Here is a 16852-nt window from a genome sequence, read left to right as displayed (position 1 = left end):
ATATCTCATGTACTGCTTATTCTAAATTGGAATATTTTACAGAACCTTTATAAACATATAATCTGGGAAAGAAAAGAATATCTTAAATTTCTTCATAAAATCAATTCTTCTCAGTGTAATTTCATATTTTGTTCTTTTGCATTGTTTTCAGGGGGAGGTTATTAATAGCATTTTGTATTTACAGACTCATGCTTTCATACTGTCTCTTCATGAATGACAGTTCTATTCATTTTAAATGAATACACCAACTGCAAACAAACATGAATGAATGTTCCTAATTAGCTGGTAACAAGAGCATTGAGTTCCTGCTTTAGAACAATGATTTGTTAAATAAATAGTCTTTGCAGCTAGGACTCTGGATCCATTCAGTTATTAAACATTAAGCAATCCTCTTCATATGAAAGCTAATGCCTCATTGCTCAGTGGATCACACAAACATGAAATACAGAGTTAGCGTTACATTTCTGTTCTGATAAAATAAATTTTACCAAAAGAAAATATTGTCTGTTTAAAACTTCAGATTTTATGATTTAAAATCAATCTAATGAATTATTAAGTGGGTGCAATTAGATTACCAAACAGAACGTTAACAAGTACATTTTTGGAAGATAATTAAATTGCATTACTTAACTATCTTATAACACCCCTCTCCCGCTCCAGTGCTTCTCAAATTTATGTACTCAAGTTTCACAGACTACATTCAGGAATGAATCACTTATTGTTTGAAGAATTTTGAAACAAAAATGCATTTAGATACACAACTTGTGCTGATTGTTAACCATCTCAGTATTGCATTGTTAGAAACAACCTTGGGGTACATATTAAGAAGGGCAATATATAAATGTACCTAAAGAAAATTTTCTGCTGAATGATCTTCTAGACTTTGTCCCTTTCGGGCCAGTCTTGACAGACTCTAGGGTTGTGCGCTCATCTCACTCTATAGGCCGGGAGCCAGCGCTGTCCGCAGACACTTCCGGGTCACGTGGCCAGCGTGACAAGCTGCATCTGGCGAGCCAGCGCAGCACACACGGAACGCCGTTTACCTTCCCGCTGGTAAGCGGTCCCTATTTATCTACTTGCACCCGGAGGTGCTTTCGAACTGCTAGGTTGGCAGGCGCTGGGGCCGAACGACAGGAGCGCACCCCGCCGCGGGGATTCGAACCGCCGACCATGCGATCGGCAAGTCCTAGGCGCTGAGGTTTGACCCACAGCGCCACCTGCGTCCCATCCCTGGGCATAGCTGTTTGTTTCCTCAAGAACTGGAAATCTTTAATGAGTGAGTTCATTATGTACAGGCATACTTCTAGGAGCAGATAGATGAAATAATAATTAAGGAATGGCATGTTCTCTTAGAAAATGGAGCATATTGCCCACTGGTATGGAGGGAAAGATTAGATTGTCAGCTAGTAATGAAGATACCGTAATTGCTATTCCTGCATGGCAGACAAAAAAGACAAACCAACCAACAACAAAAACTGTTGACAAAGGTAACATGCACCTCTGATGTCTTTTGAATGCCACTATTTCAATTTTGTTCCTTTACCAAGTTTAACTGCTTGTTACTTGGTATAGAGTTATTACAGCAGTCTAAAATGAATGGTCATTGAACCATTTAACTCAGTTCATTCATCATTCAAAGTTGTTTTCAGGCATCTAACTGAATTTATCTAAATTATGGATAAGATAAAAAAAAAACCCACCTGTGGAGCTATATGTATTTAAAAGTGGGTTAGAAGTATCTAGTAAAATAAATATCAGGCTGAGGCTTCTTTGGATTTCTGGTGGAAGATGGTTTATGAGCTTGGTATAAGCCATATAAAATGCTTTTCAGCACGCACCATCTTCTAGGGTACCCTTAAAGCGGTAGCCTCCAGAGACTCTTCTTGACTCCTAGTGGGACCCTGCAATGGAATATAAGTATGGATGCATTTACTAAGGTGTGAAAGACTCAAATTGCCTCATTTAAATAAGAAGTTACACCTTGAAATGTGCCTCAGAATGCTACAGCTAACCTGTGAAGATGCTGCAACAACTCACCAAGTCAGGAAGTTTTTTGTCCTACTGAAAGTTTCTGAGCAGTCTTCATGGGCTATCAGTCTCATGCAGACCACGTTGTAGTATTAAAAGGCTAAAGGACATGAAGGCATTCATAATGAATACCAGAACTGATATAAAAGATCTGTCTTAGGTAGTTGTAGCTGGTGAGAAAAAATCCTAAACATCCATACTAGTTGGAGCTAGTGAGGAATCTGTCTAGAAACACCGGAAACATTGAAGTAACAAGCTAACAAGCACACAACTTTTTAAAACTTATGCAGATTTTGGCGGTGTAATGTTCCCTGCAATTGCTGTTGCCATCCGCCTGGAGATGCTCTGAAACAAAGGAACAGAGATATTGATGACAGAAGTTAACCTACTTTCTGTTTTGTGTATGTGTGTAGAGAAAATTCAGAGGAGTGACAAATAAGGAATGACTCTAACAGGGCCACTGGAGCGGGGGAGAATGCATGTAAGTTGTAGTAATGTAGATTTATGCAGAATATCAGAGAACAGTCAGGTCTCACAATACAGAGATTTAATAAGTAAGGTTCACCAAGGATCAGAGTTTTTGTTCTGGGTTTTTCAGCTGGTTCCTAAATGACCTGGTGGGATGCGGGTGAAACCACAGAGCCTAGGACTTGCCGATCAGAAGATCGGCGGTTTGAATCCCCGCGACGGGGTGAGCTCCTGTTGCTCAGTCCCTTCTCCTGCCAACCTAGCAGTTCGAAAGCACGTCAAAGTGCAAGTAGATAAATAGGTACCGCTCCGGCGGGAAGGTAAACGGTGTTTCCGTGTGCTGCTCTGGTTCACCAGAAGCGGCTTTGTCATGCTGGCCACATGACCCGGAAACTGTACCCCAGCTCCCTCGGCCAATAAAGCGAGATGAGCGCCGCAACCCCAGAGTTGGTCACGACTGGACCTAATGGTCAGGGGTCCCTTTACCTTTTTTAAATGACCTGGTATTAGGCTGAGCAGTGAGGTGGCCTAGTTCGCTAGTTATACCAAATTGTTCGTCACACAATATATACCGTAGTTAAACTATGGAATTTGCTTCAACAAGATTTGGTGGTGGTCACCGACTTTCAAAGCGAATTAGACAATCATGGAGAATAAAGCTATCTTTGGCTACATATCAACTCCATAATCAGGAGGTTTACCTCTGAATAACAGTTGGAGAGAAACAGTTGCTTTCCTATAAGGCATATGATTGGCTACTACATACAGGATGTTGGATTAGACAGACCTTTGGTCTGACCCAGCAGTTCTTTTCTTTTGTTTGTGTGTGTGTGTGTGTGCGCGCGCACATGTGCGGCCACAAGCACACATGCGCCAATCGGAATAGTAATACTGGGCTAGGTGGCAGCTTCAATAGTCACAAGAGAAATGAACATGTTTCCTTGTTATGTTTACAAATGTACATTATCAGCATGCTATTGAACTCTTCCCATGATTTCAAAGACGACTTTAGTTTTGTTTTGCATCAGCACTGAGCCCTTTGCTCTGTGAAATGCTTCTTTATTTTTCTGCAAGCATATGCACTCTACTCCACTGCATCATTCAGAAACACAATCAATGAACTTCCTGCTTCTGTCCACAATAAGAACATCCTGTCAGCATCTAATTAACAGGGACCATTTTCTGAACTGAGACAGGGGTTCAGCTGACTGACTGACCAGGTGACTCACACAAAGCAAAGCATAGTGTGTGTGTGTGCGTTTTTTTTAAAAACCAACACGAAATAAAAACTTAGGGTCAAAACACATGATATGTGAAATATGTTATTTTAGTTCACATATATTTAAAATAACAGGAAAGAAAGAGGCAGAGGGGCCTGATCAGGTTTAAGACTGGTGAATGAGGTTTAATATTTTACCAACATTGGTTCTGACAAAAATTGGTCCCTCAAAAGCTACTATTTGCCCTGAGAGGGAAGCTACAGGGGACCGCTATTGTCAGGACTTTGGTGCAAAGGGATAGATGTTTAAAGCCCCTCTACCAACACGCTGCAGTCTTGACCTGTTTAGGGAAGTTTCTAATGTTTGATGTTTTATCGTGTTTTTAATATTTGGTTGGGAGCCACCCAGAGTGACTGGGGAAACCCAGCCAGATGGGTTTTTACCCAGATGGGTTCAAACAACAACAACAATTATTATTATTATTATTAACCCTTATCCCTCCATAATTCTTGTTTTTTAAAAAATATATCTGTGAAAGTTACACTTTTCACATGTTGTATCGATTTGCCTATAGGCATAGGGGTTCTTTACCGCCGAATCACAGAATATCCAATTCACGTTTGTTCCAATTTAGTAGTAAACAGCAGGTTTTCTTGGGGAAAACAGTGGGACAAGAAAAGCAAGCGAACAAACCAACCTCCCAGATCTGTGATTTGAACTCATGGGACAAATGGAAGCGTGAATGGGCCCTTAAATGTTGTTCTCCAGTAGCTCCTGCAAAGGCTTTGGCAAACCCCTTCCCTTACTTTGCATGCCTTTTCCTTTGGAATTTTTGTCACTAATTCATTCAGTGCTGATGCTTTGGTATGTTCAGTTGATATTGTTGCCCAGCCTGCTAGTCTTTTTGCAACATTGTTGAGTGTAAATTGTCATAAGTTTGAGCTTTGAGAAGCTGTGTTCATCACTTCCCACTGACACAGGAAGTGTGAGAAGTATGCTTAGAGCAAGAGAAACATTAGGCACATTATCCAGGTGTTTTTGTTGTAGTATGAAGAGTACTCCTTGTGGTGGCATAGACTTCGAAAATCTTCAGGCTATTACTGTAAGTTCATAAGTCATAAAAGTAGCTGTAGTCTCCTTTAATGGAACAAATCCAAATTTTCCACTCCTTAGGTATTTAAAGAGGAGTGGGAAATTTTCATTGAGTATGTAGAAAATAATTGTGCACAGATGAAAATGCTGGCAATATTAAGGAAAATTCAACAGCATAACATATTTAAAAGTGATGCAAGATAGGAGAACTGAAGCAGATGGATATATTAAAATATGCAGGAATGGTAGATAAACTAAAAGAACCTTGGAAGGGGAAGGAGGGAAGTCATTGATTGTATGGTATAATCAATGAAAGATGTTTAATTTGAAATGTAAAATATGAAAATTTTATCATTTGGAACAAATCCCAATAAATGTTCTCTTACGATAACCTCAGGCTCAGACATCTCATTATCAAATGGTTTGATTACATGAACATAACGTACAATCATTGTCATCTGTTCAATATGACTAACACCAGGTATGCAGTCCAGAATAAGTGAATAGTATTTGGCTGAGTTTGCATGCTACTTTATAGCACCTGCTAGAAGCTGAATAAGCTCATTTTGGATATCTTTCCCTAGGTAGTGAACCGTTGTTTCTTGCTCTTTAACGCTATGCAAAAGTAGATTCATGATAGGATCAAAAAGGGCTGGATATTCGGGGGGGGGGGATCATTGCTAGCACTGTACAACTTTTCAGCTGCACCACAGAATGCCAATTTTTGCATGCCAAGAACTCTGACCAAAGCATTCAAGTGTCCCAAGATTTGTCACCAATATTATTAGTCTTGCCCAATTTTTGGCTGCTTAATATCATCAATTGTTTTTCCTTTAGATAAGCATAGTTCAATTTTTTTCAAGGTCTGATAGTTTGCTAAATGGTCAGAATTCCTCTCATGTGAAAACAGAATTGCTCCAATGTTCCTCCAGTCTTTTGAACCTGTTTCTTGTAGGGTTGATGTACCATTTCTTTTTGCTGAACAACTTACAGCAAAAACAAGAAAACCGTATCTTTTGAGACTGAATATAGTCTCCCTTTGTAGGGTATAGTATAAAATATTCTGTTTTATGGTCTTTGGGGAAATCATGTGATACAACCTGCTATAGGTGCCAGCTCCCTAGGCCCCTGGGTGCCTGAACACCCACAAAAATTCCCATTAAGAGGCCGGGCACCCACAATTTTTGGTGCCAGGGCCATGCACACTGCATGGCACCCATGGCCTGGGGCACCCACCATTGTGGGGCCTAGTTGGTACTCCTGCAACCTGCAGTGGTCCGTGCTGTATGATAAACTATTGCAAATTATCACAGTAGTTTTGGCCAACAGAGTCACTGTAATTCAAGTCAGGCACAATGCCATCTTTTTCAGACTTTGCAGTACTCTCACTTTTCTTGACATCCTCTTTTCCTTGAAATATTTCCAGAAATACCTCCAATTTGCAAAACTTCTGTCTTAGAGTTTATATTATTTGTAGTAGGAGCACCATATCTATCTCCCTCAGTGCTAGTTTCAACAACAGTATACAGTGGTACCTCAGGTTACAAATGCTTCAGGTTACAAACACTTCGAGTTACAGACTCCGCTAACCCGGAAGTAGTACCTCAGGTTAAGAACTTTGCCCCAGGATGAGAACGGAAATCACGTACTGGTGGCATGGTGGCAGCGGGAGGCCCCATTAGCTAAAGTGGTACCTCAGGTTAAAAACGGACCTCCGGAACGAATTAAGTTCGTAACCAGAGGTACCAGTGTAGTCATATGCTTGTTCTCCAATTGCTTTCTGTGCACAAATATATTTCAGGAAGAACACCTCTTGCTTTACTTGCTCCTTAGCTTTCCCCCCCTTTTGTTTGTGGTACTGAGTTCCAGATGGTTGTTTTGTATCAGCCATAGCTCACTAGAAAAATGTATACACTTTCTAAATAAGATTAAGATATGACTGGAAGATTTAAAATTAAGTGCATTTTCACAATCAATCAATCAATCAATCAATCAATCACATAACCTCTAATCAACTCTATGATCTAACAGTTCTAATGTATGGATTACTTCAAAAATGATAAAATTCTTCAAAATATAAAAGATAAGAAAAATATTATCAGAAGTTTATAAGATATAACAAAATCTAATCTGTTTAAAATTGTGCCACTCAAAGGTCAGTACTGTGCCCCTCTGAGGTCAGGACTCAGGCCTTAGTCGGCTGCCTAGATTGCCTAATGTTAGCACCAGCTCTGAGGTACCTAGTGTATTTCTTTCCAAAAGTTGCTAGACTACAGCTTCTTATGTTCCAACTAATCCAGCTGATAGTCGTCAAGCCAGTGAGGTGTTCTGTGTTCTCACTATGATTATCCAGTCTTAACAACTGAAAAGGTACGTAGGGAAGGAGGTAGTCTTTCAGATATTTGCAACTTAAAGGCTCAGAACCTTGAATTGATCCCATAAATGAACTGGCAACCAGTGAAGCTAAGTTAAAACAGGTTAAATGAGTTCTAAATGGAACCCCAGCCAGTAATTTGCCTGTTCCGTTTTGAGGGCAGCCTGTGTAGAATGAGTTGCAATAATGGATGCATTTGTTCCTCATTTCCATCTGAGGCAGGTGTCTCAGAATATTGGTTGTGACTAGCTCTAGGACTACCTGTTTGTGTGGTCACCGTGGGAGCTATGTGTGTAATAAAAGTTGTTTTGTGAGTTCTGCAGGTATAGCATAACTTCTCCCAGTCTTTTACAGATGTGAACCATCCAGGCCAGTAGTACTGACTTTGGACTATTTGGGATAGCTTCTCTATTCCCAAATTTACTCCTGCTTTGCTGCAGTTTAGTGCTTCAAAGATATTCAGGACTGATCCCTGTGGAATCTATTAGTGTATGAAAAGTCATGCTTCTCAATGCCCTTTGACACCTAACTAGTAGCCCTTGCTATGGCTATAAATCAGGCAAAGCCTCTTTGTACTGAAGCAAATTTGGGTTACATGGTGCCTCAACTTGGAACTCTTGTTCTCCCGCCTTTCAGTTTCTTAGGCATGGAATAATTGAATCCATGACTTGGGCTTCTTTTAAGGCGGTGGCTCCATCTCCTCCTCCATCATCATCATCATCATCATCATCATCATCATCATCATGAGATTCCTCCTTCCCTTCCAGCAGTGGTTTCTCCTGATATCAGCATTATGATTAAAGTATCAGTATGTTTTCCCATGGCCCCGGAGTCCTTGTCAGCATCATCTAGAATTGACCATCTGGACAGGGCATGAGAATTTTTGTGTTGTTTTCTTGTGCAATGCTTAATCTGGTACTGGAACTGAGCCAGGTGTTCAAGCCAATGTGCCAACTGTCCCTGTGGCTCATGGAAGTTATGAAGCCATTGAAGTGAATTGTGATCTGCACTTAGCAGGATTCCCCCCACCCCTTAGGATATGTTGAAAATCTTAAGTAAATGTCACTATAGCCAGCAGTTTTTTCTTTGTAGTGGAGTGGTTTCAACTTTACTGAGGATTCTGCTAGCATATGCAGCCATTCTCTCCTTATTGCACCATCTTGTTATATTAGGACCACACCAATACCAGTCACTGACATTTGTACCCTGAATAAATGTTAGGTGGAAGGCCTGGGTAACCCAGAAACAGCCTTTTCTTTAACTTTAAGAACACTTCTTATTAAGTTCTACTGGTACATTTGCTCTTTCTCTGATAATTTGTGTAATTGCTGGACAATTGTGGCAGTTAGCAATAAATAGTGTATAATAAAAACTTAGATAACAATACTCCATACCTTAGTGATTGACTGCAGTGTTGGCTGAGATCAAATGGCTTCTACTTTGTCAGGGTCTATTGTATCCCATCTTTTGAGATTATACGATGTAGGTATCTTACTGCATTTCAAACAAGTAGCAGTTTGCTTCTCAAGTACAGGCTTAATTTTCAGCAGGTGTTCTTCAAAAGATCTCCCAATGACAATTATGTCATCAATATATACTAGGAAATATATGTCCTGTAGGTTTACCAAGACAACAACCACCAATCTTTGAAATATCCAAAGAGTGCTAGAATCCAAAAGGCATAAAATTATAAAAATCCCTGCTTGTTAGTAGCTTCAGTCAGTCATCAGGGCTTCCTTCTACTTACCAGTAGCCACTGGCCATATCCAGGATAGAGAATCAATATACACTTGCAAGTAGATCTAGGGCAGAGGTGTCAAACTCAAACTCGCAGCCTGTGAGCTGTATCTTGCCCCAATAATTTAGCATGTTTTTTAAAAAATATATTTTTCTGTAAAAAAAAACTTCCCAGCAGGTGGCACTGTTGAGTTCCACCTTTGCTCCAATGAAAGGAGAGATTTCAGTGTGCAGTGGGTGTTTATGTCATTATTATTTTTTTTTTTGTCTTTGCAAAATCTTCCCCTTTCCCTCTAGTATGCATGGGTGTAGCGGGGGGGTGTCAGCCACCCCTCTAAATAAAGTAAATAAATAAAAATACTTGGCTGGCTAACCTCTTGTGTCACTGATAACTCGGTTCTGTCCCCCCCAATAAATCCTGGCTATGCCCATGCTAGAATGGTGCCAATATTTGGCTATGTTGCTAGTACTTTGGCAGCAACATCTTCATAACCACCACATCTGAATGGAATGCTCCCAGATTTGTCCCCTAATGCACAACTTGAGATTCTGTCGTCACACATTGCTGGGATATAGTCTTTCTGAATCCTGGCTATGGTTTGGGCAACAAGAAATTCATGTTGGCCTAATGATATGCCTGAAGACAGGAGTGCCTGGCGTGCTCTGGTCCATGGGGTCACGAAGAGTCGGACACGACTAAACGACTAAACAACAACAACAACAACGATATGCCTTCCTCTCACTCCCACCCTCTTCCAAGCATATTTTACTTTTTGAGGATACTGTTTGTTCCATTGTAACTCTTTATCTCTGCTTTACCTCATAATGGGTGTCATGGAAAGCATTTTATATTTCCAGAAGTGGCTGGCACAGTGCTGTGAAGCCACACTCCCAACACTGGTGTTGTTACTGCTTGCTGGTATGGTTTAAGGGTGGGGTCGTGGCGAGTTTGGGCACACCAGATTGGCTATGACGGGGCACCCATAGAGCTCTAATCTTCCTGATGTCCTGCCAGGGTAGCAGGCAACAGTGCCAGTGTTGGGAAGATGGCTCAATAGTACTGCTCCACCTGCTGGCTGCTCCTGTATCCTGTATCCTACACAGCACAAAGGTCCTTAAAACTCAGGTCAACATCATACTGATTAGGGAAATTCAGTTCCCACTATGCTTCTTTGAAAGATGTGACCAAACATTCACAAGATAGACAACATGTTTAGGATGCTGGTGGTTTGCCATATTCACATGACTCTGAACTTAGTCTGGTTTGCAAAGACTTCAGGTTCTCCAGTCATCTTTAGTGGTGCTTTCTAGAATTGTGCATATACAAGGAAAATGCCCCAGAATCAATCAAAATATAAGATGGAGGTCCATAACATTTATTTTGACTCTATCTCATTGGTTTGCAGGATATATTAAGTGAGGCATGCCATCCCATTGGCCTGCCCTCACGTTTTCTGCCTCTTTGGGTCTGCATGGTTTTCTTGCTGCTTTCAGTTTGCTGATAACATGCTACACACTACATTGCTTTCATGTATTTATCAACTTTGGGAGTTTTGACTTTCCTATAGCTGCAGCAGTTTCTGCTTTCATCTCATGTACTTTTGCAGTAGAAGTGGTGCTGTTATCAAGTGTTTCTGGGGCATGTTTAACGTTGAGACTATCTCAGTGACTTCCTTCATATAGAGAGCTTTTTCGGTTTCCCTCAGCTACATGGGCCATAAAGTGACTTTTAGCGAGGAAGTTGTCATTATAGTCTGGGGAAATTGGCAGACTAGAGTCTCAGGGAATATCCAAAATTTTGGAGAGGTTCCTTTTCTGCTTGCCTCTCATTACTGAATGGTGCTTGATTCTAATAAGGAAGCATCTGCTCAAATACAGCGGCAACATGTGGCTAATGAATGTAATAAATGTATTATTATTGGTAGCAGAATGTCATCCAAAATTTACAATTTCCAAATAATATCCAAATAATATATATGTCAGTCCATAACCAAAGAGTAGTCAACTTAATGAGTTACTGGCGAGGAACACCATGATGCAAGCAGGATGCCTTTCAATGTCCAAGAAGTATTGTAGTGGGTGCTCCAAAGTAACAAATTCAATAGCAATCAGCAAACAAGCAGAACAGTGTATCCGGATTGGATCAACTGTTTTGAAGATGAATCTTCATCAGCTGATGATGAAATTAAATATATTACATACAATGGATGATAACAACAATAAAACTGAGCAACCTGCATAATGAATGAATAATAAATAAGGAATACATACCAAGTAATTTTTATAATATTCATACAGGTAAATATAATACTTGTGGATCAGAGCTCACTAACCAGTGATGCTGATAAAACCCATGTAAGAACTTAAAGTTATTCACAGGTGTGTCAAATAACAAATAATTAAGAACAAAGTAAGAAAATTTAAAGGTACAGTATATCAAATCTGGCATCACAACGCAAGCTGTGAAACCATAAAGTTATTGCAACACAGGGGTTTGTTTTTGTCACTCTAATCAGGAAGCAGGCAGGGATAAAGACAAAACAAAAACATAAATAAAAATAAAATAAAGCAGACAGGCGTGCACACACACAGACTTAGAGGCAGACACACATACAGGCAGTGACTTTAAGAGTGAAAAACAGCATGCCCCCTCTTCTGTGGAAATGCTGCCTTTTACTCTTAAAGATCAGGCAACATTTTTATTATGTTTGATCTTAGCGTTGTTGGATTACAGCGCTAAGGTAGGAGAGAAACATTTGCCTTCTGCCTTTTACTGTCAAAGAACAGGAAGAGACTTATCTATGATGTTGTACTGAGTGCTTAGATTGGAGAAAGCAGATCATGTGACTGACTAGTGATCATGGTTTGACCAAAATGGCTTCAGAGGCCAAATTCAGAAGCCCGGTGGGTCTAATTAAGCCTATGAACTGGAGGTCCCCCCCCACTTGCTGCGATGCATTCTGAACTGAGGTGTAGGTTTGCAGATCCCTTTGTGTTAGGCCTCTGAATATCTTTTGGGCTTTGCCTTGCAGTAGAAAATCAAGGAAATGAAGCTTGATGGCCTTATTCCAGTTATTTGTGTGTGTAACTCATTCAGCGTGATTTTTCCAGCTGACCCAGCATTGACTATTTCCATATCCCTCTAGCATGAAAATAAGCTGCTGTAGTAATTGTCTCCATTGCCCTGTGCAATTTCACCAAAAAAACCCCAGGAGTATATTGAGTAGCAGATGGTATGGTGGGGTAACGGTGCTCATTTGACCTTCCAAGAGCTGAGTGGCTGCTGCTTACCAAGAAGGAGACGGAGCGGCAAGATGGCAGAGAGGCTGGTGTGGTGCAAATACACCAGCAGGAGTACCATATAGCCTCCACCAATGGATTTGCACTGCATCAGCCTCCCTGCTGCCTCTCCCTCAGATCAGTAGCCAAAGGCACTTTATCAGGTTCAAAAATCACACTAACTCGTATTCTGAGAATTAACAGTTGATTTGGTGGGGTAGGTAAACAGGAAGACTTGGTGTCACTTTAGGGGATGGTATGATAAAAGTACTGGTTTAAAAGTGAAACCGTCTAGACTTTCCTTTTTTTTTTTTAATCATATTTATTGAAAATTTTCAGAAAACAGAAAGTAAAGATAAGACAAAAACAGAATGCATTTAAAACCTTATTTTCATTATCCACTTTCTGGGACTCCCCCCCTCCCCCATCCCTGCCATATTCCCCTTTCATATCGTTAGCTCAACAAGTTCTCCCTCCTAATTTAAACTTAATTTGTTTAGCCCAATATTCGAATTTAAGCTTATACAGTCCTCATCATTACCCTTGATAAAAAAGCAAAAAATCTGTCCCCAAGGTCCCCCCCAATTTCCTTCCACGAATTCCCTTTTTTTTAAATAAAAACACCCAGCAAAATATAAAGAAAAACAATATAAAGATATAAAAAGATAAAAAGTATGTAGAAAAAAGAATTCAAAAGTAGTTGCAAGCCTTTGGATTCTAGTTCTCCCCCCCCCTTCCCCGGTTTGAGTTCCCCCTGTCCACCAATCTATATTGTCTGCCTAGAATTCTTAAATCCATAATCAGATTTTCCCCCCAGTCCCTTGCCAGTCTTTTTTTTTTTTAAGTTTAAAGTTATTTAAAGTTATTTTTATAGTATTTAACTTCAAATCTCCAATCTTTAGTCTTTAAGGCTCCCCCCATTGTTCTTTCCATGTTGTAGTCCAGTTTCATCTTTTTCCGCTGCTAAGGCGTTCTAATTCAGCAATTTAGTAGCTCTACAGGGGATTTTGTTATTCAGGAACAAAAACTTGCGTTCAGTCCCTTCCTTTCTTCAATAGAGTATTCTATTGTCTCCTTTAATGTAAACACCCCTGTAGACATAATACTATTTCAGTTTTGCAGCTTTCCCAGAAGATAACCAGTCCTGTAAAGTTCCGAAGGTATTTTTCCACTTACGACCATCTTTGTAATGTCCCGAAACTCCTCTAGGGGGATTGTTTTAACTTTGTATCCTCTAGTCCAAAAGTCTGGTTGTTGTTCAGTATTTTCGCCATTTTGTATCCGAATCTTAGCAATTTGTAACAAATTTAACCAGCAAAGTCCTCAAAACAGAGTCCTCTTTAAATTTTTCCGGCTTTGACAGCTACTTTGACAGCTGTCAAAGTCTCCGTCTCTTTTCACCAGGCTCTCTCTCCAATCGCCCCGGTTCCCAGGGGGGGGGGGGGTTTCGCTTTCCTTCTCCCTCCACTCTTCTCCTCCAGCACAGTTTCTTGTAGTTTCCCATCGTGAAATTCTTCGTTATTATCAAAAATACAGTTCTTACGTGACCTTGGTTGCCCGGTCCTTGTTTTAGAATGTTTATAGTAGGGAGGGGGATTGACTTCCTTTTTGGATCCCCCCCCGCTCGTACCGAATCCGAAAAAATTTCCTTTTTTTCTCCTTTTAAACCCGGTTTTCCAAATTACTCACGGGTTGCTGTTAAAAGTCCGAATTCTCAATGGAAGAAGTCAGCGCTCTCCGCCGGATGGCATGCGGCTTCGCTCGGCAGGGCTGGCAGAGGACTCAAAGCACCGCGCCTCTCCCCGGCACCCGATCCGTAGCCTTTAAAAAGGCTCCTTCACGAGTCGGGAGGGCGCTGGCGGTGCCAGCCGAGTCTCCATGTCCACGGCCTCCGTGGCCGTGGGTTTTAAGGGTCCCCGCGTCGCCGGCGCGGTAAGACCCAACCCCTGCCGAGCAGGCTCCCTCCGGAGCTCGGAGGGAGTCCGCCATTCGGCGATGGCGCCAACCCGGAAGTCCTCCCGTCTAGACTTTCCTGTTCATTAGTTCAGCTTCAGCACTAAGTGAGGCTCCACATCTTCAGGGCATTTCCCAGAGAGTCACTTTAACTAGCGGCAAACCCAAGGCTACCTTTCTATCTAAACTGCTACCATGGTTTTTCTTTTCACATTTTGAGTCCCCACTGGTGCTTCACTAGCCTTCCTACGCCTGCTCCCAAGCTAAATTATTTGTTTGTTTGTTTGTTTGCTTGCTTGCTTAAATTGATTTCCCACCTGTCACCCTAAGGTCCCAGGTTGGGTTACATTAATTTAAAACCAATATAAAGCATCTTGCAATAACAAAAATAGGATGGATCCTAAAAACATACACCTTATGTGTCAAAGGCTACAGTAAAGACTTATTGTCTGTTTTCTGTCTTTCTCTCTGCTTTCCCTCCCTTTTCCAGCAATACAACTCTGTTCCCTAGGTCAGATATGCAGCTCACAGCAGAGACTGTTGAGAAACCTAATTCAACAGTCTCATGCATTACATTACACCTGGGCACTGATCATGCTGGCTGGGAATTGAAGCATTGCCCTCATGATCTCTTCTAACTCTACAATTCTATGATTCTAAGTCCAACAAAATCTGAAGGGCAGCATGTTGGCAATACTTGCCATGCTAGCTCATAGCATCATGTACAAGCAACAAGTGGAATTTTACATCCACTTAGGGAGCTTCAATTTCCCACATTTCTGAGGCAGCAGCATGGGACACGTTTGGCACTTTATGTACAGGAAGAGTGACTGGATTTCAGTAAATGAAGACTAGCATGACCTAGCATAGCCTTCCCTGAACTGGTGCTCTCAGATTGGGGAAGGCTGACCTAGCATATGGTATGGCTCTAAACACATAGTGTTTAAAATATTCTGCTTGCAACATTGTTAATGAAACATTGAATTTTTAAAACATTTCATATGAAAAGTGTAACAAAATAAAATATAAATGGAAGTTGTCTGTTAGATTTTAGAATGCTTTGTTAAACTAGGGAACTAGTCTTTTTCACACTTGTTTGATTAGATTTCATGTGGAGGATGAAATTTAGCTTTTATCTACTTGCTCTTAGGATTTGTACACTGTTGTGTGCTTCTGATGACTATTGCAACAAGGATCATCACAGGCTGAAAGCAGTTTGAGCCAAGCATTTCATCACAAACTTAATGTATTTACTTTACAGAGAAACAGAGTGATTAACTCTTCTACAAATATGTGAAGAGATGCAAAATACTTGCAATTTGTTCTGTTTCATTAGAGTTTTAAAAATATTTTTATTTGTAGCCCTTTTTATTGTTTATAGTGACTAAAATAATGTTAAATTTAATATATTAGCTTATGGTTCAATATATGCTGTAGGTCACGTAGCTAATTAAAATAATTAATTTTCATTATTTAAATTAATTCTGTTGAAAGAACTAGGTGTTCATTATGAAATGTCACAACAGTAATTAAGAATTTTAGGTGTTTTTTTATTTTATTTTATTTATTAAATTTGTATACCACCCTTCATCTGAAGATGATTGTGATATCATTAGCCTAGTGGAAAACTTGTCTAGATACAAGTTTTGGCAAGTGAACAGGGAAATGACAGCATTCTTTCTGTTGCCTGTCGAGTGAGAGGGTGAGGACTGCAGATAGGATTTGTGTTCTAGTACACTGCACTCAGCTGCACAAACTTATTTTTTTAGGGTGAAAGAAGAACAAAAACCACAAGCGACACAGTAAGTAAAAAAATCTTAAAAGTGTAGTGGGCTTGACTTCTCTACCTTTGCCATATTCTGCTTTCTGCACCTTTTGATGGTATTAGGTTTCACTAATATCTGATAGGCTGCTGGTAGTCATCTGCTTTCTGATTGGCTTGTAAGAGCTGCTTGCGGCTTCTTACTTCATCCACATATTAGCTGGATGTAGTTTCTTGCTACCTGCTTCTGAACTATTTAAATGTAAAACTTTATTTCCCCTTACATCCTATTAGTGGCTGACTTAATTGCAGTGAACATTCCCATTGGCTTTAGCTTTTCTGCCTTTATATGACTATTATTATTGGGTAAGAAAGCATTTATGCTAGTGTGATTTTATTTGGTTATTCAGTCACATTATTTGCTTATTTAAACAGGTGGTTTCCCTTTAGTGGGATCACTGAGCTGGTAAATAACGTTCTTCAGCCACAGCAAAAACAACAAAATGAAAAGGAGCCCCAGACGTAAGTAAGCCGCTATCTGTAGACTAAGTACTGCTGTAGCATTAAAACATACCACAGAGTATGTTTAAATAATATATAACATCCTTATAAGAACATCTTTCAAATTGAGGCTGCAATCCTGTGCATGCTTGCTGGGTAGTAAATCTTGCTGAACTCATTGTGACTTACCGCTCAGTTAGCATCTATAGGATTAGCTATATAACTGATGCTGCTTTTCAATCTTTAATTGGCAAAAGGAAATTGAACCTGGCTTCAGGTTTGGTTGGTTAGGAATGCTTCCTGCTCTGTAGGGGACCAGCTTCTTTCATGAACTTCATGCGCAGAACTCCTTCAAAATTAAGATGACTGATATGCATGAAGAGCTTGAGTTTTCAGATCAGTTGTGTGAATGCCCCTGTTATTTATGTACACATATTT

The 16852-nt window shown here is 40.3% G+C and overlaps 1 protein-coding gene across 28 annotated transcripts in view; it reads left to right on the top strand.

Moving 5' to 3' along the window:
- RIMS2 (regulating synaptic membrane exocytosis 2) overlaps positions 1–16852 on the top strand; it is a 337394-nt gene that overhangs the window by 29818 nt on the left and 290724 nt on the right. For 17 of the 28 annotated variants that reach the window (XM_077932773.1, XM_077932781.1, XM_077932774.1 and 14 more), the window contains exons 2-3: positions 15921–15953; positions 16349–16435. The exons of the other annotated variants lie outside the window; for them this stretch is intronic. In XM_077932773.1, the coding sequence (XP_077788899.1) occupies positions 15921–15953; positions 16349–16435 (120 nt within the window). The remainder of the gene's footprint in view (positions 1–15920; positions 15954–16348; positions 16436–16852) is intronic. 28 annotated transcript variants of the gene reach the window in all.

Source organism: Podarcis muralis, chromosome 8, assembly GCF_964188315.1.
Source record: "Podarcis muralis chromosome 8, rPodMur119.hap1.1, whole genome shotgun sequence".
NCBI classification, from domain to species: domain Eukaryota; kingdom Metazoa; phylum Chordata; class Lepidosauria; order Squamata; family Lacertidae; genus Podarcis; species Podarcis muralis.
This window is presented reverse-complemented; position numbering and strand designations above follow the sequence as displayed.